The sequence below is a fragment of the Lacerta agilis genome, chromosome 14, assembly GCF_009819535.1.
Source record: "Lacerta agilis isolate rLacAgi1 chromosome 14, rLacAgi1.pri, whole genome shotgun sequence".
Classification (NCBI taxonomy): Eukaryota; Metazoa; Chordata; class Lepidosauria; order Squamata; family Lacertidae; genus Lacerta; species Lacerta agilis.
The window spans coordinates 14,202,475-14,224,435 of NC_046325.1; the positions used below are offsets into that span (position 1 = coordinate 14,202,475).

The 21,961-nt window shown below is 48.9% G+C and overlaps 1 protein-coding gene across 7 annotated transcripts in view; it reads right to left on the reverse strand.

Annotated features, from left to right (window-relative positions):
• The window catches only part of SRCAP (Snf2 related CREBBP activator protein), a 31,909-nt gene extending 10,995 nt beyond the window's left edge, over positions 1-20,914 (reverse strand). For 2 of the 7 annotated variants that reach the window (XM_033170775.1, XM_033170771.1), the window contains exons 1-26: positions 15,840-16,083; positions 15,281-15,354; positions 13,944-14,188; positions 13,412-13,654; positions 13,063-13,248; positions 12,624-12,764; positions 11,609-11,825; positions 11,009-11,301; positions 10,607-10,694; positions 10,406-10,495; positions 9,644-9,799; positions 8,387-8,640; positions 8,135-8,312; positions 7,680-7,816; positions 6,179-6,348; positions 5,887-6,079; positions 5,667-5,803; positions 5,222-5,408; positions 4,873-5,042; positions 3,969-4,318; positions 2,968-3,501; positions 2,718-2,885; positions 1,831-2,061; positions 1,118-1,444; positions 660-901; positions 161-525 (exon numbers count right to left, since the gene is read on the reverse strand). In XM_033170775.1, coding sequence (XP_033026666.1) covers positions 161-525; positions 660-901; positions 1,118-1,444; positions 1,831-2,061; positions 2,718-2,885; positions 2,968-3,501; positions 3,969-4,318; positions 4,873-5,042; positions 5,222-5,408; positions 5,667-5,803; positions 5,887-6,079; positions 6,179-6,348; positions 7,680-7,816; positions 8,135-8,312; positions 8,387-8,640; positions 9,644-9,799; positions 10,406-10,495; positions 10,607-10,694; positions 11,009-11,301; positions 11,609-11,825; positions 12,624-12,764; positions 13,063-13,248; positions 13,412-13,654; positions 13,944-14,188; positions 15,281-15,354; positions 15,840-15,880 — 5,417 coding nt within the window. In that variant the 5' untranslated portion in view covers positions 15,881-16,083. Of the gene's footprint in view, positions 1-160; positions 526-659; positions 902-1,117; positions 1,445-1,830; positions 2,062-2,717; positions 2,886-2,967; positions 3,502-3,968; positions 4,319-4,872; positions 5,043-5,221; positions 5,409-5,666; positions 5,804-5,886; positions 6,080-6,178; positions 6,349-7,679; positions 7,817-8,134; positions 8,313-8,386; positions 8,641-9,643; positions 9,800-10,405; positions 10,496-10,606; positions 10,695-11,008; positions 11,302-11,608; positions 11,826-12,623; positions 12,765-13,062; positions 13,249-13,411; positions 13,655-13,943; positions 14,189-15,280; positions 15,355-15,839; positions 16,084-20,616; positions 20,640-20,709 lie in introns of those variants that run through there. The other 5 variants (XM_033170774.1, XM_033170777.1, XM_033170778.1 and 2 more) reach the window with 5 other exon arrangements.
• Positions 20,915-21,961: the final 1,047 nt, after the last annotated feature.

Here is a 21,961-nt window from a genome sequence, read left to right on the forward strand (position 1 = left end):
TGCAACCCTCTCCCCCTTCCAGTTCATTGCAATCAACATTCTTGCAGCAGCAGTTGTGTACAGGAAAAATTCTTTTACATTTTTTACATCTTCGCACCCTCTCTCTCTTTTTTGCTGCCACCCCCCAAAAAAGGTCTACCTCCCCACAAAAAGATGCTACCTCTCTATAATGTCTGTCAGTTCCTCGATTCGCTGCTGTGGCTTCAAGATAGCCTGGGCCAAGGTGTCTGCCCGCTGCCAGTGAGCCTCAAGGCGATGGGGGTCCCTTTGCACTTGTGCTGCATAACAGTGTGCATAGCTAGCCCCTCTGCAGCCCTTGGGCTCTACTTCCTGGGCTGCTGCTGCTGCTGGCTCCTCTTCCTCCTCCTCCTCCCTCCAGAGAGGGGGAGCAGGGGGGAAAAGAGTGCAAAAGTGTAGCACCTCAGTGCCATAAATTGGCACAAGGTTGCAGTGTTGCTCGTTGAGGCGGAAGAGCCGGTCGATGCGCTCTTCCTTCTGCTTCTTCCGCTTCTCTTCAAGTGATTCCTGCAGGCCAGAGAGAGCGAAGCCAGTCAGGGAGAACAGAGGCCAGGGCCCTTCCCCCAAGTGGCGATAACAGCCTCTAAGCCACCCTGCTCCTCAATCCCCCCCCGAGCCCAAGGCCTCCAGCAGGAACTCACCAGATAGAAGGGTGAGCGAGGTGGGGGAGGCGGCTGCCGCCTTGGCCGTGGGGCCAGAACGGAAGGGGGCGGGGGCGGGGTTGGGGTGGTGGAGCGCAGTGTTAACATCTCTGGCTCCTCCTTGGGCACTGTGCTCGAGGCCGTCTGGGAAGTCATAGCTGGGGTGGTGTTGGCGGCAACAGTGACAGTGGCCGCTGGAGTGACCGCAAACGAAGCCGCTATTGGGGGTGTGACAGCTGCAACTGAAAAAAGGGGGACAGAAGGGGAATCAGAAGGGCTGCTGGGGAAAAGAGAAGAAACTAAACTCTACTAGAAGATGGTGCTTTGGCATTTCACGTTATCGTTTCCCCCATTTCCAGAGCTGATGCTGACTCCCAAGATGGTGAGGAACTCTTCCCAAACCCACAGCCATTTAAGATGCACAAATCACTCCACAATGTGCTGGGAAACATGCTTACCCAGCTGTTGCTCCAGGCTGGGGCTTGGCGCCTGTACCATTCGCAGCATGGGTCGCACAAGGCCCTGCAGGGGAGCTGGTGTGTGCGCCCTAACTGGCACCAGTGGCTGAGTGGGCAACCTGACAGGCGGCACAGGAGTCATGGAGAGTGGGGCTCGTTGGGCCATGAGGGCTGCTGGGAGACCAGGCATTGTGGCAGCAGTTGTTGCTGTAGCAGGGCGCAGAGATGGCTGTTGCGGCCCAGGGGAAGGGGTCAGCAGACCATCTCGAGGAGCCTGACGCACAACGATCTTCACCACACCGGAGCTGTTCACTGCTGATGAGGGCACTGTGGGGGCAACAGCAAGAGAGGCTGCACTGCGGCTCTCCAACAGAGCTGTATCATTTCTAATTATTTCTATCCAGACATTTATTTTATGCTGGTGCTGAAGGAGAAGCTTCAATATAGGACCAGGCCATGGCAATTCAGAGAAGGCTTGGGTGGTGGAGGGTTGGACCAATGTAGGGAGCAGGGCAGAAGGAAAGGGAAGTGGAAGGCGGCCAGGGTGGAGCAACAGATGCCATAAGAGGGAGGATGAGAACAATATGCTGTTGGGGACACAGAAGGAAGGTTTACTGACCCAAAGGCAAAGTCACCCAGGCCCTCAACCCACAAAACCACATTGCCTTCCAAGAGCGGGAGGGCAACCCCCAGGAATCCAGATACTGACTGACCTTGGGTGGCAGCAATGGGGACGCTGATAGTTGCTGTGGAAGCCACAGCTGCAGCAGCTGTGCTGGTAGCTGGGACAGGCAGGATGGTAGGAGGCTGGTGGCCTGGCACAGCCTGCACCCCAACTGGGGCCTGCCCAGCCTGCTGAGCCATGGCCTGGATCAAAGCAACCTGTGCTGGCTGGCTGATGATGTGGTGCTGTCCCCCGGCCGACACCAGGTGAACTACATTCCCTAGATGGGACAGGAGGGAGAGACCATTAACTACTCAGCCTTGCCTGCAGATGGTGGCCAAACTACCCAGTGCACGTGTAAGCCCTCCTGCAGAGATCCCACCATAGAAACAGTGGGCCTCTATGTCAGGAAAGGCTCTGGAGTTTCCTGTATCCCTCGGGTCACCGGATGCCCCACAAAGAGGCATCAGGAGCTTAGAGGGACTGCTCTGATAAAAATATTTCTTCCACTGTACCCATTTCCTACCAATTCTGGTATTACTACTCTGCATATTCATATTGCAAAGTTTTTATTTGGCATCCAGATCTATGAGGAACATTTTTCAGCGCCATTTCAAAGGAGGACTCAGGCAATGGGAGTGGAACAGATTATCTGCTGCAGGAGCAAGCCGCGTCAGAGGGCAAGTGTAAAGTTCTCCCATGGAGACCCTGGCACATGGAAAACAAGCCAGTCAAGAGAGCAGAACTCTCCCCCAAAGACAATCATTATGGAAGGCTCAATGAAGTCATACTGGGGCCCACCCACCCTACCAACTATCTCCAGTAGCACAGTAGTCTAGCAACTGACACAATGTGCAGAGCTGCCCATCAGGCTCTGACAGGACACAGAGGAGAAAAGTGAGGTTGGGATAGTGGGGGGCTGGGGGGTTTACCTACTTGGCAGCTGTCGGGCTGGCTGAGGCATAGTGACCTGCCGGACCTGTGTACCCGTCAAGGTAAGCTTGTTGCCTTGGATTTGGAAGGTGAGGGGTTTGCTCCCTGGAGCACTCTGCAGGGGCCGGTTGGCCAGTGAGGCAAGCTGCCCGATGCTTACCACTTCGCCCGCTGCAGTGAAAGAAGATACGGGTTAGGCTTGGGAGATGATCATACCATGCTGCCTCCTTCCCAGCAGTATCTCCATACTTACAAGGCAACCGTGCCTGCATATCCGGGGACAGCAGAAGCCTTTGCTGAATGGCTCCAGCAGTTGTAAAGTTGTAGCCTGGCAAGGAGGGCACAGCGGAATTGGGATGTTTCACGGGCTTCATCATGCCTCCTATGGCGCCTGTGCCCATGGTACTGGTTGACTGCTGGGCTGTAGCAGCTGGACCCAAAGTGTTGGTGGGTGGCAGCTGCTGTCCAATGGGGGAAACACCCAAGGTGCTGATGGGTGGTGGCGGCTGCCCCACAGAGGACACACCCGAGGTGCTGATGGGCAGAGGTGGCTGCCCCATGGGAGGGACACCCAAGGTGCTGATGGGCTGGGTGTTGATGGGCTGCTGCTGCCCCAAGGATGTGATGGCTAAGGTGTTCATGGGCTGCTGCTGCCCCACAGGGGCTGGCAGTGCACCAGGTTTCGGCAAAGAAGATGTTGTGGTTGTGGGAGGAATAGGAGATGGCTGGAGGAGGGGTCGAGGAGCATTTGGGACCAGCTGAGCTGCAGTCATCGCCACAGGTAGGACTGTGGAGAAAGAGGAAAAGATTACAGATTTGTAGTGTCTCCTGGAACAGCCCTGGTCTTATTTAAAAAGAAAAGAAGTCATTGTTTTGTTCCCAGTGGCGTAAAAGAAAACTTTTCTCACTCTATCTCTGCCTTTACTAACCCTTCCAAGCAATACCCTCTTCTTTCTCATTCAGATGCAGGACTGAAATTGTTCCAACACACAAAAGGGGCACATTTCCCCCCTGCAATTCGCAAGGGCTACTAGCTTAAAACCCCATTTTTTGAGAGTGAAAGTGAGAGATCTGACACCCCAATACAGAATACTTGTATGCCAGAGAGGTAGATACATTTCAGGCAGTAAAAATTCTTAGTACATCACTGTAGAGAAGAACTTGAGATGCCAGGGCTCAATTGAGAAAGTGAATTAGCTCCCAGCCCCCTTCTTCCCTCCTCATTACCACTGCTTTGGGATCTCTGAATCTTACCCTGCGGAGTAGAGGCCTGGCCTTGCAGCAGAGCAGCAGCTGTGTTGTTCTGGCTCAGCGTAGGCACTAGAGTCTGGGTCTGTGGTCTGATGGAAGGAGGCACTGGTATCGACATGGTCACTGGTGAGGAGGGCAAAGGGATGGGCATGGGGAGAGAGACAGCAACAGGGAATGTGGGGGGTTGCACTGGTCCTGGCAAGACTGGGCCCGGGTGTTGGATTTGGGCCAGAGCAGGTGTCAGTGTCTCTGGAAGGACAGGGGTGATGGGCTTCTGTAGAGGAGTTGTGGGACGAGGGCTGTTCACCAGCACTACAGTTCGGTTCTCCGGCTTGGGCACTGGCTGCAGCATCCTGTGGGTGGAGACTGATTTAGAACTAACACACTGGAATCCTCTTCTCACAAAATCTGCATTCTCTACAGCGCAACCCTATTAGGCCCAATCTCAAGCACAACTACTTTACTTTCTCTGCCTTAGCCAAAGGAATATTTCAAGTCAGGATCCTGGGAAGTCACTAAGGTGAGGGCTTTGCAATTAGTCCGTATTCTGCCATGCAGCTGGGAAGAGGCAAAACCTGATGTCAGCCATCTTCTCCGTGCTAGGCTTCCTGCATTCTCCAGCATCAACACATCCAAGGCCAAGATAAATGCTTAATGCTCCTTTTCTAATACTAGCAGCAACATTATGGGGTGTGCGGACTTTGGGCAGCAAAGAACAAAGGCAGTTTTAATGTTTGATGTTTTGCTGTAGTTTTATAATTTATTGGAAGCAGTCCAGAGTGGCTGGAGCAACCCAGTCAGATGGGTGGCATATAAACAAATATTAATATCATCATCATCATCATCATCATCATCAAACCACTGCTGGAAGCTGCCCACTATTGAGAATGAGAAGAATCACAGGTACCTGTTAACTTTCATCTTGACAGGCTTGGGTCTGGGAGGAGGGTCTGGGGACTCAGCAATCTCCTCAATCAGTTTCCTTGTCACCTTCCACTTGGGCAGAAATGTGTCTGTCTCATAACGGGACACACGGCCCTCCAAGTTGATCAGATCGAAAATGCCCAAGTCCGCATGCTGTAAGGAGCAAGGCCCATATGCAGGAAATAAGCACCATCCCAATTATAGAGTTTGGTTACCCTGGATACATACACATACCCCTTCTTGCCCCAAAGACAAATGATCTCTCGCCCAACCTGGAGCATCTAAATGGAGCATCTCCCTCTCCTACTAAACCAGAGCATGAACTAACTTGCCTTGAAAGGGTCGTTATCAAGGGCATGGAGGATGAGGGAAGCTGTGTTGAAGCAGATGCCTTCTGTGATAAATGGCGAGTGGATTGGCCGTGGGTCAAAGAGGTTGGGGTGGTTGCAGACCTTGCGGAGCTGCATCAGGATGTTGATGACGCTCATGAAGTGCCCCGTTGCCAATGTCTCCTTGGTGCTAAAAGAGAAACCAGCCACAGGGTGAGCCAGACTCAGAGGTGCCGAGCATCAGAATAACAGCCGCTGATGTTAAAGAGGAATGGCATAAAGGATGGCTTGTCCAGCGTTGAATAACCAAAGCCAGAGAATAAAACACTGGGCTCATCCTCTGGAGCTGCTGCCCACCAGCCCTCTAAGATCCAGGCCACTGAGAGCCAAGCAATCCCTAGTGCAGCACCCCATCCCTCCCTCCCCTCAACTAGCTTTCTGTACTTACGTAGCCTGGGCCATGAAGTCATCGTAGAGATAACGCTGGCGCTTGGAAAGCCGACACTTGATGACATGTTCGTATTTCTTTGGCATTTGCTTCTCTACATCCACTTTCACCCTCCGCAGCAGGAAGGGCCGCAGCACCTGGGGAGGGGGAGAGAATCAATTCCCATTCACCTTCCTACCACGCCAGCTGCTCTCTGTACCCTCACCCCCACCCTGCTCACCTTGTGTAGCCTCTTCACCAGGTTCTCATTGTACTCCTGGCTGCCCTCAATCATGCCCGTCAGTGGGTTGGAAAACCACTCCTTAAACTCGCGGTGGGACTGGAAGACATGGGGCATCAGGAAGTGCATGAGGGACCACAACTCCATCAGGCTGTTCTGGAGAGGAGTTCCGGTCAGCAGAAGCCGCCTCTGACTGGAACAGGAATATGACAGGACAGTGAGAACCTCTGAGAGGGAGGCGTTCCCCCACGCTGCACCCCGATCTCAAGCCCACCAGCACACACACCCTCACCTGTTGAAGTTTAGCAGAGACTGCCAACGCTGAGACTTGAAGTTCTTAATGTTCTGAGCCTCGTCCAAGATCAGATACTTCCAATTCTTGCGTCGAAAGGCCTGGTGGTCCTGCAGTACCAGCTTGTATGAGGTGATGCAGATATGAAAGGCGTTGGGCTTGGTCCAACCCTGAGTACAGACAGTGAAGGCTTACAATTGTGACCAATAACACAAGAGGCACAAAGCTCAACAGCTGTAGACCTGTGGCAGGGAACTTCCAGCCCTCTCTGAGTTTCTTATGTTGATTTTTATTTAACAAAATTTATATACCACTTGATTGTAAAAACAAACAAACGACTTTAAGCATTTCACAAAGATAAAAAGACACATTAAAAATATTGATAGAAAGCAGTTAGAAACAGATGTTTAAAAACATTCAAAAGAGATAAAACACATGAAACATTCTACATGTCTGAATTGGCTTGGGTAAACAAAAATGATTTAAGCAGGTGCCAAAGAGTGTATAGAGGAGGGTCCTGCACTACTTATTTAAGAACAATACAGATCTAAGAACCCCTTATTTCAGCCTTAAATGCATTCCAGACTATTATCAAGTAATTTGGAGACTAAAAATAACTAAAATTCTTTAATATCTCTACTTAGGGTTTCCCTACCTTATGTTTCCTGGAGTATCAAAGAATTGAGTCTTATTCAGAGAATCATAGAAACATAGAGCTGGAAGGGACCACAAGGGGTAATCTAGTTCAACCCCTTGCAGTGCAGCAATCTTTTGCCCAACATGGGGCTCAAACCCATGACACTGAGGTTAGGAGTCTCCTGTTCTACCAACTAAGCTAGAGGAGTGGGCTTCAGATTCCTTTGTCATGTGCCAGCACAGAAATACTATAGCATGATTTGCCCGTGTTTCACCAACTGGTTTCCCTCCAAAATGAATAGACACACATAAATACAGTTACATACAAATACAAATCAATTCTGGAGTACAACTTGTGCCTCTTTTAACAATATGAAGTAATCTTTATCCCCTGGACTCATATGACTCATACTATTCCAATACTTTCTTTCTGTGATTTTAGGAAATTATGCTAGCTATATGTCTTCTATTGCGAGCTACATATGGCTCGGAGACTGCATTACAATTACTCACAAGCATCATCTCAGTTTTCTTAAAACAGATCTCTTATTAGCACAGCGTGACCACCAAACCTAATTTAGCACCATACATGCTACCCAAAATAATGGTAATAGTCTAGTTTCTCACTTTGTAGACTAGCCACCCTTTTCAATTTACTTAGAAACAGATGGTGGGGGAGGGAAATCTTTTAAATAATTTATCGAAGGACCCACAGAAGTCAGAATGTTTCCTGGGAGGAAAATGATACACAACATTACATTGTTTTCAACCACATTTTTATGCTTATCTGGAGGTTTAAAACCATTTACATTGTGAGACACAAAACCCATCTCTGGTCCCAGCTGCAAAGCCTGAGTTCTCTCACCTGCCGTTTTAGCTTACGCTCCTTCTGTGCCCCGTAGTAGGTGAGGATCTTGAAACTGGGGCACCAGCGCTTGATCTCCATCTCCCAGTTCAGTATCACGCTGGTGGGAACGATGATCAGGTGGGGGCCCCAGCTGCCTATAGGAGCACACAAGCACAGCAGAGAAGCTTCCATGACTCTGGAGACCAAGGCTGCCTCTGTGCCTCACTCCTCAGCCACATGCCCTCCCCTAAGCAAATCCAGCTCTCTCCCCTCCAGAGCTTGCTCTCAATAGCCCATTTCCCCCCAGAATGGAGCTGTTAAAGTCAGGCTGCCAAAGGGAACAGTGACCACTAAAAGCATTGAGAGCATGAATTTTGTTACTCCACATCTTAGGAGGTTTAATATGCCATCTACTGCTTCTAGCAAGGAGCCCATCCTCACCCTCCGTTCTCTTCTCAAAGTCCCTGACCCACCCTTTTCGCAGGCCAGATGCGCCAGCAGCGAGATCGTCTGGATTGTTTTGCCAAGCCCCATCTCATCCGCCAGAATACCATTGAGTTTCTTCTCATACATGGTGACCAACCAGTCCAGACCAATGTGTTGGTATTCTCGCAGTGTCCCACGCAACAGATAGGGAATAGGCGTCTTAACCTACATGGGAGAAGGGCAATATAATTTGCCTGCTTTATTCCACTGCAATCCCCTGCAGATTCCCTCTGACTCACCTGCGTAGTATCCAAGGTATAACCTTTGGGTTGCAGGCTCTCCGCTGCGGCTGCTATGTCTGTGATCTCCTTCTTGGGCCCTGGAGCTGGAGTCGAGTCATTGTCTCCCTCGCCACCACGATCCTCATCCTGCTTCAGGAGATACTCAACACCAAAGTCCTCCTCCTGGCTCACAGAGGCTTCTTCCTCCCCACCTTCCATGGCAACCTCTTCTTCACTTTCATCCTGCTCACTCTCCACCTCTTCTGTAGAATCTGAAAGAACTAGTAATGTCAGGACAAAAAGCAGCTGGGCAACTTATTGCTATCATCTTTAAATCAGTGCCTTACAAACTAAATTGCTCTACACAAGAAATCATTTGTTACGTGCCACAAATTTCATCAAGACAAATGCAGCATGTTAAGTTGTTTTTGGGAGAAACATTTCTTCAAAAACAAAATCTGATTCCAAGACTGAGGCAAATACTTGAGGACACCTGCTAAGAATACCTTTGGCTATAAAGAGGAGATAATACAGTGGAACCTCGGTTTTCACACAGCTTAGTTCACAAACAACTGGGAACCCAAATGCTGCAAAACCGGAAGTAGGTGTTCTGGTTTTCAAACTTTTTTCAGAAGCCTAATGTGCTCCATTTTGAGTTCCCCTGTGTTTTGAGTTACGCTGCTAATTTGCGCCCCCCCCATTGCAATTCAAGCCTTCCGTTTCCGATTGCAATGTTCTGAGGTGATACTTGGAGCTTATATCTGGTGCTTTTGTTTTTGCTATTTATTTTGCGTTTTTTTGTTTTGAGGCTTTTTCAGTTACCGGTAATTTGTTTTTGTGACTGTGTGGATCCCAGTTCAGCTACTAATTGATTGCGTGACTACGGAAACAGATAAAAGCCCCCCATCCAAACAATGACTATCATCAGTGCAGGTAAGAAAAAAAATTAATTTTCCTTTTTATCATTTACAATACTGTTTTATTTATTTTACAGTTCAGTACATTGTTTATTGCTTTCATTTTATGGATCAACAGTCTCGTAAGATAGTAAAATTCATGTTAAATTTCTGTTTTAGGGATTGTTTTTAAAAGTCTGGAACGGATTAATCCATTTTGCATTACTTTCTATGGGAAAGAGCGTCTTGGTTTTGGAACGCTTTGGTTTTGGAACAGACTTCTGGAACGGATTAAGTTTGAGAACCAAGGTACCACTGTAATTACATACAAGATTCAATTACTTTCCCAAGTTACAAGACCCATTCCCTTCCTTTATACCTGACTGGCTACTGCTGTCTTCTTCCTCTGACTCTTCCTCATACTCAGACGTGCTGGGCTCCGAGGCCTCAGATGAAGTGTCCGACTCATCCATTTCAAAGTCTGAGGTATAGGCGCCAGCGTATTTCTGCAGCAACTCATCCATGGGCAGCTCACCTGCCAAAGGGAAAGAAAGCACAAGATTATACCCAAACACTAAGACAGATAGTTCTCTTCACTGATCCCTGATCACATCCTGTTGGTGTTGGAAGTGGCCCTCTGGTTCTGTAACCCAGTTATAAATTAGAACAGAGGGCTCCATCTTGGAAAACCCAGCCTAGGTTTTGGATTCAATGACTTATCCTTTCTGAGCTCACCAAACCTTGCCCATCAGTTCAAACCAGCCCCCTTTTAGACTTACGCTGGCAATACTTTATCTTCCCATGGTTGTGGAAAGAAATAGAAATAGATGTAGTGCAACCAATATAGGCCCAACTCAGTTCACCAACAAGTAAGGTTGGTCTACTAAATCAGATTACAAGTTCCAGGGCAACTGGAAACACTTGGGGGTAGGGAGTACTTCGAGAAATACAATACTGAGTTGGGGCAGGTGCTTACCCTGGCCCTACGTCCCTTTAAGAGCAGAAATTCTGGGAACGATGGTTCACAGACCTAGCAGACATTCGGAAACACAATTTAGTAATAAAGCGAATAGTGTTCAGGGCCCAGGGAATGCAAGTCCTGACCCCCATTTGCCACCCCAGCCACCATCTGCCTCCGAACCTTCCTTGGCCAGCTCATCCAGCTCCTGGCTGTGATCCACATCTCCTTCCAGCTTTTCTTCTGCATCTATTGTTTCCTCTTCATCTTCAGCTACAAGAGGAAGGATGCCTTATGTTACTGCATGAAATGATTGCAGCGCTGGTCCCTGCCTCAAGTTTCCAACGTGATCAGTCAACCGCAGACCCAAAATAACAGGCTCACCTTCCTCCTCATTGGCAGTGAACTCCTCATCCTCTTCATCGGGCTTCCAGGGTTTTTTATTCCTCTGAGTAACAGGCTTTGGCTTCTCCTGTCAAATATGAGAAAGGGCTTTCAGACCAAGATGGGAGGCATTTAGCAGTGCATGTGCATGTCACAGAAAGCAGGACAGAAATTTGGCAACAAGTATCCTCAACCAGCTTAATCTTTCCTGCTATCTACAGCTAGGCCCTTGCCTGTCCAGACCCAGCCTGATCCTTTGCCTGACTCTGTGTCCCTTTCCTATCTGCTGGTGATGCCCATCAAAGTGTGACTGCATGATGGTCAGAATTCTGCAGTTGCATATTCTAAGTAGAGTTCCCTACACATCTGAACCCAAGACTTGCCCATAAACCAGCAGCACACCTTTAACTTCTTGGAAGTCTGTTTTTCATTCTGCTCCTCTTCCTCTTCATCATTTTCCTGCTCCTCCTCCTCTTCATCATTTTCAGAACTAGAGGCACAAGGGGGCACGCTGAAGGAGTTCTCCAAAATCTGGGGTGGCAGTGACTGCAGCAGCTCTTCCAGGGGCAGTTCACTCTCCTGCTTTAGCAATTCAATCTCCCGTTGTTGAGTCTCTGAATCATTCCCTTCCTGCTGCTCTTCTACTTCGATAGTCTCCTCATCATCCGACTCCTCATGGGGTTGAAAATCCCCATCTGCCAGAGAAGGAAGAGGGGGGTGGTCAGACACAATTCCTTGGGGCTTACACAGTCTCTCCTCAAAATAAGCACACATTACAATTCTACCACGTTTGGTTGGGCAGGAGTAGGGAATGGGCATGGAAGTCTGTCTCCCCCCCCCCCCCCCCGCAATTACATTCACCACTAAAAGAAGAACAAGTCTGGAGGGGAGAAAATGGGATATAGGATGTAAGCCATATAGGGTACCAGTCTGGAGCTAGCCCTGGATGGGCTGCGCCTGGGCAGTTTAAGAGAAAAGGGTTGAGACTTTTAAGTTTCTGACCTTCATCCTCAGTGAGGTGACTGGGGTGTGGTGGGCTAGAGGCAGTAGAGCCTGCATGGGAGCCACCGGTCTTGCTGGGAACTGCAAAGGTCTCATTGAGGCTCTGGGTCAGTAGGTCCGAGTATTTCTCTGTCTGGCCCACTATGAAGTCTAGCTGCAGGTCCAATGCTTTTTTCCGTTTCTCCTCCAGACGTGATTGCTGCTTGAATTGCACAACCTGAGGAAAAAGAGTTTAGGGGGGGAAGTCTCTTTGCAACATGGGCAAAGAGCTACTATCTTCTCTAAGTCTTCAGTAGCCCTGTGCACACAGTGCCACTCTTTTCTCTGCAACCTTAACCTTGCAAATTTTTCAAAGCTACTAAAAAGCACTTTGTTACTCACGTAAAAACAATAAACCCCAATTTAGTTATTTGGAACAGTAACTCCAATTACAAGTAATAAAAGCAACTGATGTTTTGAGACAGACCAGAACAATTCATTTCACTGCTGTAGGAGAATAAACAGGAGTACAGTATAATTTACCTCGGCTTTTTTAATATGAATGCAGAATGAATGAAGAACGAACGGGAGTGGACATAAATATATAATAGACAAAACCTTCAACTAACTGCATGCTTTGTATGTTTGAAATTCTGTGTTTGTTATACTTTATGTATTTCGTCTAAATGAAATCATTCATATGTGTGTATGCGTATGCGTGTGTGTAGTGTGCGTGTATGTGTATGTGTGTGTGTATATATATATATATGTGTGTGTGTGTGTGTGTGTGTGTACACACAGACATATATGTATACCTATACGCATATATGAATGAGAGAAATTCCACCAACAAACTGTGAAGGCAAGAGATTCACTCAACCCTTCTGTGGATGAATCCACAGTATTTTTGATTAGGCAGAGTAGAGGCAACCAGCTCCAGACACTTGGCTCAAGGTGTGGCTCCTGTATTCAGAGTATAGCTAGGCCAGCAAGGCCTGCATGCTGCTTTCATGTACCAGACAGGTGCCTCACGTACCTTCTCTACGTTGCTCCAGAATTGCTTGACCTCTTTGGCGATGGACGAGGCAATACGGCGCAGCTTGGCCTGCTCCTCCCGTTTGGCTCGTTCTTCTTTTTGCTTCTGCTCTTCGTGGTGTCTGATCACCATTCGCACCACCTGCAAGCAACAAAGGAGAGAAGGATCATGTTAATAATCACAAGTCTTCAAAGATTTCCATGGCTCTAAGCAGACCCTAAATCTGGGTCATAGGGAAGAGATAGCTCCACTTCACTAAAGTGGATGGAAACCCTCTAGGGACACACATATTATACTGCTTTTCTGCAACAGCACAAGCTACAAGCCTGAGGTGTTACAAAATTGCACAATTATGAAATGCCCTTAAACCCAGAGATTGGAATGCATGTGTGAAAACTGACTGAAAGAGATGGGTTAAATGTTTGGAGATTAAACTCACCTTCCTCGCAACACCCCTCTTCCATCGGCGCTCTTGGGCAAAGTCAGCAGAGAGCCACTGCATCTCCTCGCAAAGATAATCCCAGTGGACTTTGGGCCGGACTGGCTCAGGCACCTTCGACAGCCGTTTCATGGACCAGAACCCTTCCTTCTTCATTTCTGCAATGCGGTTTTCAATCTCTGCCTCCTGGAATACATCCCCCAAGTCAGTTAGCCCCAAATACTGTATCCCTGTGAGCTGCAGCTTGGAAGAACCAACTGTACAGAATGTTTACATAGATTGTGTATGTTCATGCCCAACTCAAGAGGGCAGAAGGGGCCAAATGGTCCCCGGACCATGTGTGGCTTACATGCTTGGCCTGCTCAGCAATCTCTGCGTGTGTCTTGTCCCACATGCTTGCAGGGTCCGGGGAGGTGTACATCCCGGGCGACACAATGGCTCTGTTCTGTATCTTGGGAACATCAAAACCTGGGTGACTGTCCAGCGAGGAGTCGTGGGTGAGATGAGGTGGTGAGATGCTGCCAGTTGAGGCAGGTGAGCCCGAGGAGGCTGGTGACACTGGGTTACTGCCTGTCATTCTGTCCAATGCAGTCTGAGATGAACAAGAGGAGACAAACGAGGGTAGGAAATTATTATAGTGGCCTTAATGCTAGAAAGGAACCTAACGGCTCTGGGGAGCTTGTCTAGGTAGAGCATCAGAGAGGAGCGTCTCTTGTTCTGACTCTCACAGATGCTCTTTCTAGTACAACGCTCATCCACATACTTCATTAAAGCAGTCAAAATTCATTTTTAAGACCCCTGATGAACTACAGTGCTTTGGAAAAACTGTAATCCAGTAAGCGGCCTCAAAACACAGGGCCTTGCACTGCGATTCCCCTCACCTCCAACTCTACCTGTGGGTGCAGTGCATGTTGCTGTTGGGGAGGACTGCTCTGCATTTTAGTTCTCTCTTGCTCTTTGCCTCTCGTCCCAACAGCTTCGTTTGCGGTTGTAGTGCTGGCTTCCTGCTCCAGTGCATGCTCGGAACCGGCCTCATTCTGGTCAGCCAGCCACTGGGACGAGCCGTCCAGCTCCTGGGTTCCTTGGCAGCCCAGCCTGCGCTCGGGACTGCCTGTCTCAGAATTATCTAGAGATTCATGAAGAGAAATCATTTGCACTGTGATCAGAGCCAGACTGAAAAGGATTGAAAGACACCCACTCAAGAACAAGCTACAGGAAGATTTTCAGAGGAAGTGAAATTAAACGACAAAATGACATTAGCATGCCCTCTGCCTACAATTTTCCTTTCCTTTAACACAAAGTAAAGCACTAAAAATTAAAGAAGGAAAGTAATGCACCTTAAAAGCAGCTATTAACTAAAGAGCATAAATGTAAACCAAACAGTTCCCAGCTGATCAAATCTCATTTCTCACTATGTTTTTTCAAAAAAGAAGCTGTGAGTATAAATATGATTTGATTAATGATTACAGTGCAGGGAGGGGGGTTATTTTTTCCTTTTTGTTGCTGTTGCCAAAATCAAGGGAGGCCCAGAAAAATTTGCTTGGGAGCCGGATCAGGCCCCCAAACTGGGGGTTAGCCTCTCCCAATTTACGATCTACAAAAGATCTGGTGGCAGAACCTAGTAGAAAATTAATATATCCAACACAGTAGCTATCAAAAACACAACAGCATTATGAAATCTCTGTTGCTAAGTTTGTACACACATGCATACATTTTCTGTTACAGAATAAATGTCTGGGCAATGTGACTCCAAAATGGAAAACAAAAAAATGTTTTCTCTCAAAGTTTGCATTTGAAACTTTTAATATTTAGACACAAAAGATGTAAAGCCTGCCTACAAGTAGAGGATTCCCCTATATTCTTCCACTGGATAATATTCTACTGTTTAGGAATAAATGCCTAGACTTTCCAAAAATTTCTAGGGGAGCTATGAACAGATCTTGTAAAATTTATTTCATTCCTTTGAGCTGCAGTAGCTTTTTATGTCCCTCCATCATACCTCAACAAGCAAATTAAGTTTAGTTGTGGTCAAGCCAGATTCTAGCACATAATAAATTCTGGCCCATCAATATAGATGTTGGTGACAGAAAAAAGCATTTTGAAAAGAAAATAAATCCAACACTGAGCTCAGAAAAACAGCCAAAGATTTAGATTTGCTTGATGTTCCTGCTTAAAACCCTGTTGCCAATTCCCCAATGGGATTCAATTTCTCCTGTACCTGCGTGAGCTGCGAACTCCTCTTGCTTGTCAGGCTGAACTTCCAGGGTTTCGCTTTCCTGGGGAATACTACACCTGAAAAAGGATGGAACTATTAGTCCAGAGAACATTTTGTGCGTGCGCATGTGGTAGATGCACAGCAGCCTATTCCTTCAGGTAAGGATCATTCAAACTTGCTCTTGGGACCCTGAACGACTCTGCCAAAGGGTATATCAAACCCTGTCTCTCTTTTATTGTTACGCAGACAGCATGGGAATAGCCTGTCCACGGGTTGCGGTGGAGAGTTTTACTGTACGCACCAGCTACCAAATTCAAGCCTATGAAAAGAGGCAGGAACCTGTTTGGGGTGCGGTTTGGTGAGCCACTAGGAGAATTATCTCACTTTCCCACCCACTTTACGGACTCTGAGTTGTCTAGCAGTGTCCTTTTCACTCACTCCCATGCCTAGGTATCCAGAGCCCAAAATCTTCTCAGTATCTGGGGCGACCCGGCTGGATGAGTGGAGTATAAATAATAAATTGTTATTATTTTGCCTTTTATTTTGCTTCCTATGTACCCACCTTTGCTTCAGAGGCGTCAATATTCTGCACGTCACCCTCATATCATTATCCCAGAGTTTACTTCCCTCCTTGGCTTCATTCTTTTGAGAGATATCTACAACCCATTCATCCTGCAAGCTGAGATTTTGCAACTCAACTCTATTGCTATAGTGTCTTCTTAACTTTCTGCTTCTATAGCTCAATTTTGTCCCTAGCTCATAAATAACCCACTATCTCCCAAACCTTTTGTTCCTTCCCTCTTACTCCACACTTAACCCAGTTACCTTGAAAGTCTACCTCCCTGGCCTGACCCTGCTGACTCCATATCCTGCTTCATCCTATCAGCTAGCCCCTGCCCTTCCACTTCCAATCCTGACACAGCCTCACCCTCCACATGCTGTGCCAGCCTCAGCACTCTCTGTTCAACCTGCCCCAGAATGGAACTAGTCTTAACAGCACTCAATGGAATAGTATCAAGGGAACTTTCAGCCACCTTCACCCCCTTCACATGCAAACCAGCTGGGCCTTCGCCCCACATTGCCCGCCTCATGGCATTGTACCTTTTAATTGCAATTCCCATTACCCCATCCCGCCAATCTTTCAACTCTTGCTTTCCTGTTAACAGGCCTGGACTTCGTCTCTCTGCCATAGAGTCAGGACTGCCTGCTTTTGAGCCGCGAACTGTTATAGAGAGTCGAGACTCTGTCTGCTTAGACCCCAACACATCCTTCAGCCAGTGTACGTTGGCTGATTGGCTTGTAAGCCCAAACACCCTTCTTCCCATCCCAGACACTGGTGGCTCAGGACTTGGTCCTGCTGACTTTACTGCTCCCTGACCTGTCACCATCATGTTTATTCGTTCTTTTATTCCAGCCCGCAATGGCCCTAAAGCAAGTCCATGCCCTGACCCAAGGCCTGCAGTCCAACCAGAACCTGGTCGTATTGTCGCATAATCTTGTGTCAGTGGCCTACCAAGCCATGGCAAGTACATTCCTTCTGGATGTTGCCTTGCTCTGTCATCAACATCCTTGGCCAGTGTCTCCAACTCCTTAACTTTCTGTTCCTGCCTCGGTGGTTCTGCTGGGGTCTGATCAAGTCCCTTTCCTGCCTCCTCCATCACAGGAACCTGCTGAAAGCCCTCTATCCTGTTATCTGCCTCAGAGAAACATGACATCCCTTCCCGTCCAATTCTGTACCCCATCATAACCACCGGCTCACCCACTTTAACCCTAATTGCACGAGACCTCAATTCAGCTGATCGTGTCTCCCTCTGATCTAATTCACCTTTTCCCAGTTGCGTACGAGCCTCCTTAATCACTCCCTTTTGCTGAGCCCTCGCTGTTAAACTGGTCACAATCAACCCTGGAGCCCTGTGCTCCAGCACTCCACGACGGAATCCACATGAGCGTGTTGCCCCTTGATGGGGTACCAGTATTGGCCCTTGCCGTAATCCTGCCAACCCTGAAATTATTTTCCCCTTCAACCTGCGACGTTCCTCTTGACTTCCTATGGCAGTGCCCTGTGACAAATGTGATGACAGCACTGAGGAACCTGATTTATTCAATTCAGCCACCTTCAGGCTTGGTTCCACTTGACCTTGGGCCAGGTTCGTATCAGATGCCAACCAGGTTACTCTGGTATCGTCTTCACTTGGTTTTGCCCTTTGACTCAATATCCCCTCTCTGGAAGGCACACCTGCCATCTCCTGAGTTGGTCCTCCTAACTGTTTTTCTAATTCTGGGCTCCAAACTAATGTCTTCTCCAGAGAGGGTACCTTTCTTCCCATAGTATCTTGATATTGCTCAGTCAATGAGATCTCACCTACACTTGTAACCTCCACTACTGGTCCCTGAAATGGTTCCACCAGCACCTTAGTATCACTCTGATCCCCGACTAATGCCTCTCTTTTTTCTCGAGATTCCTCCCTAGTAAGCCTCTCAGTTGAACCCAGCTGCTTGGCTTCTCCCTGATCAAGTCCTATTTGCTCATTTGTCTCCCTTTGTTCTGGTTCTACTAGCTCTCCAACTTTCTCCTGACTAGTTCCTAGTTTCACCTCTTCTCCAGCCCCCATCTCCTGACTTTGCACAAGTACTTCCTCCAGACCTCCAGTTTCTTCTTGTGCTCCAGCTACTCTCTCTGGTGCTCCTACGGCCTCCTCCCTTCCTTCTTCCTGACCCACTCTAGTCACCTCTTCTGTTTCCCTATGAGCTGCTCCTATCACTTGCTCAGGCTCATCAAGAGCCACTTGTATCATATCCTCCTTGACAGTCACCTCCCCAGTCTCTTCCTGACTTGTCACTACCAAACCCTCCCCCTCAATAAATGACACATCTCCCTTTGAAGTTGCCACCTCTGCCTCCCTCTTATCTTCCCCTAGCACTTTTTCAGCTTCTCCTTCTTCCACAATGGCTACCATACCGCCAATCTCACCCTGACTTGTCCCAGCCAAATCCTCAACTTGCTTTTGATCTTCTATTGATTCCACATCTTTCTCTGCAGTCACCTCTTCTGCCTGTCTTTCATCTATTCCTGGTGACCCCTGATCCAGTGTGGATGCCATACTTTCTTTTTCAGTCTCACCCTCAACCTCTCCCTGACTTGTCATCACCAAATGCTCAGCCTTCTCCTCAGCTGCACCTGCATCTCCCTCAGCAATCACCAACTCTGACTCCCTCAGATCTTCTTGTAGGACTTCAGCTTTGACTTGATCTATTGATGGTGCCACCTTCTCTGCCTCTCCCCTGCTTGACTTCACTGAGTCTTCAACCTCCCCCCAACCCTCTGCTGATGCCACATCTCCTTCCACAATCATACTTTCAGCCTCTCTCTGATCTACCCCAGATACCCTGTCTTCCCTTTCAATTTCCTCACCAAGCCCCTCCTCACCTGGTCCAACTGTCATTTCAGCCTCCTTCTTATCCAAAACTGGTTCCTCCTCTCCAGTCAACACCTCAATTTCCCCCTGACCTACTCCTACCAACTCCTCCTGATCCCTTGCTAATATTGCATCCTCCTCTGCAGTCACTTCCTCTAACTCTCTCTCATTTACACCTGACACTTTCTCAGTTTCTTCATAGTCCATTGCAGGTGTCACATCCTCTTCCTTTCCAGTGACCTCTAGGATCTCCCCTTGACCCAGCCCTGACAATTCATCCATCTCTTCATGATTCTCTGTTGATTCACCAACTTCTTTGTCACTCTCTCCCGCCTCCACCAACATCTTTTCAGCCTCCCCAACTGCCTCATCTTCCCTCTCTTCTAGTCCCATCAACTTTTCCTGTTCATCTCCCTTTTCAACCCTCTCTCCAGAATCTACATGGTCCTCTTCTACCAAATCCTCTTCTTTCCCGTGGTCCGGCCCTGCCAACTCCTCAGTCCCATTTCCCCCCATTTCTAGAACCATTTCACCCTCTCCAACCAGTGTTTCTTCCTCATGAATAAATTCCTGCATCTCCTGCTGATCTATTCCTTTTCCAGTCTTCCCCTCAGCTTCCCCCTCTTCTGGGCTCCCGAAAACACTGGTTTCCTCCGGATTTGGTTCTCTTGACTCTTCCGCTTCTTCTTTCTCTCTATTACTCTTAAGTTGAAGCTCCTCAAGAGCCACTGTCTCCAACTCTTCTGCTTTTCCCAGATCTGGTTCAATAATCTCCTCAGCCTCTTCCCCAGACACTCCTAATGCCACCTCTCCTTTCAGTACATCCTCAGCCACCCCGCTATTCAGTTCTGCCAAGGGTCCAAATGTATCCTGGTCTGGTCCCATCAACTCTCCAGTAGCTGGTGCCTCATGTTCTTTTTCAGCCTCCTCCTCACTTGCCCCCAACAAGTCCTCAACCTTCCCCTCACTTGCCTCTGAGTCTTTAGCCTCCCCCTGTCCCACACCTGTCTCTGGAAGCAATCCAGATATCTTTCTCTCTGCCTCATTGGGAGGTCCTTCCACTGTGGTATCTTCATTCACTACAGCCTCCTCTCCCTTCCTATCATTCTGAGCTTCAGCCTGCCCCTCCTCAGACTCCATGACCACATTAACCTTTCACTTATTTCTGGTCTGGTTTCTTGCAAAACTTAGATGGTGCTAAGTAACTGCAACCCACTCCCAACTTTTCAAGTATTATCCCTAGCCACCCAAACCCTAGAGCAGAGCAACCACTCAAGCCCCAGATGATACCCTAATACCCTTTAAACTTGCCACCCTTTATCAAAACTCTTGCACCTCCCTAAAAATCAAACCTTGTACCCACAATCCTGCATTTATTCATTCGTTGCACCCTAATCGCAAGCGATTGCCCCTCTAACCCCTAGTTTCTTTCTTTTTCAGCACAAGTTCGATGCCTTTGGATTTCCCCCACCCTTTAACCCCTTTGTCACCCTTTCCCTCCCACCTTTTCCCTTTGACCCCTTGACCCCGCCCCAGTTTTCCCCAAACCCCTCCCTCCCTCGCCCTCCCTCCCTAGTCCCCCGAGAATCCCCGCTCGCCCCTCCCCCACCCGCTGAGGAGTAGGCGGCCGTTGGTTGGTCGGTTTCGCGGCGCGCGCAAGAAAACGAGGTGAGGGGGGGGGAGGGCGATAGGTGAAGTAATAATGGGCCAGCATTGAGAGCGGCCGTTGGCTGGGTAAGCGCGTGCGGCTCCCACATTGGCTCCTTTCTCTTATTTCCCGCCCCGCCACTCTCCATTAGTGCGCCCTCTATAGGCAGGGGAGGGAAATGACCGATGGAAGAGAGGAAGGGACGGGGGAGGTAAAAGGCCGCGCGCGCGACCACCGGCAACCAGACACACGCGCGCTCTTATCTGTTTCCTCACTTTTCCCTCCCGACTCGAAGCAGAGACTTGCACCCCTCCAGGGAGGTGGGTGTGAGCGACAGGAGTAGAGCCCCGGCCGGTCCGCCATCTTACCTGGGTGGGAGGGGGGAGGAGTGAGGAGGGAGGGGAGGCGCCTCCTGCCCCGCCTCCTCCTGCCGCCGCCTCAGCCCCAGCGCCGCCGCCTCGGCCGGAGAGAATCCGCCGCCATCCGTGGCTCCCAGACCTCTCCCGCGCGACTTCTCCCTTTGCGCGGCCTTCGCCGGTGCTCCTCGGCACGTCGCCCACCCCTCCCACCCGGATGCTGATCCCTAACCAGACCCCGCCGAGCCAGACCCGACCCGCCGCGGCAAAATGGCGGCCGCCACCACCAAGCGCCAGGGCCAGCCCCTCCCTCCTCCCACCGCCTCCCTCCACCCGCCGGCCTCGGCGCTCAAGCCTCGCGAGAGCTCGGATAACGCGAAGGAGGGTGTGCGTGCGTGGAGAAAGAGAAAAGAAACTCAAACCCAAAGTATCTCACAGGCGCGTAACGCGGGAGGACGGCGTCCCGGCGAGATGCCGCGGGCCAGAAGAATTGCGGAAGACGGCGCTCTTCTCCCTCACAATCAGATAGATCGGGATGCGGGACTGCGAACCCGCGGAGCGAGGGAAAGGCCATCGCGAGTGAAGGGCATGCTGGGAAATGGAGTCTTGGGGGATGCTGGGGGTTGGAGTCTCCCACTCTCTTTCGGACGGAGGGAGGGAGGGAGGACTCGATTTGTCTTTCCTGAAAAATTCTTCCAATTGTTCGCTGGGAGGGCTGGCGCGACCATTCGAAGGTGCTCAAAACAAGATGTACACTGCGCTTATGAATGAGCAAAGGCTGCTTTGGCTCGTGAAAACATGCACTTCCCCTAGGACTCGCAGAAACTTCAGATGCGACTTTGAAAGTCAGCAAAGTTTCAATGAGTATTGTTTACATGGGAGGGTGCTCGCAACGTCGCGCAAAACGAGGTTCACAAGACGGTGTTGACAACTTTTCGAGTTCATTTCAAAACTCCTAGTGCACTGATTTTACATGTGATAAATCTGCATTGAGAACTCCAGAGCTTCAATGAGTTATGAGTTTGAAATCATAATTTCTCCAAAGGGAACCAATTCCAAATTTTGACGTTAGATGCAAAAGTGGGCCCTGCTAACTTGGCAAAGGAAGGGGGGGGACTCATAGGCATTTAAAGCGAATATGAGTGTTATTTCAAAACCAGTATTTTCATTTTAGATGTAGCATAGACCTTTTCATGTTCATTTGGCAATAAACCCTCTTGAACTTAATGGATGTTATTTTTGAATAAACATTTTAGATTCATGC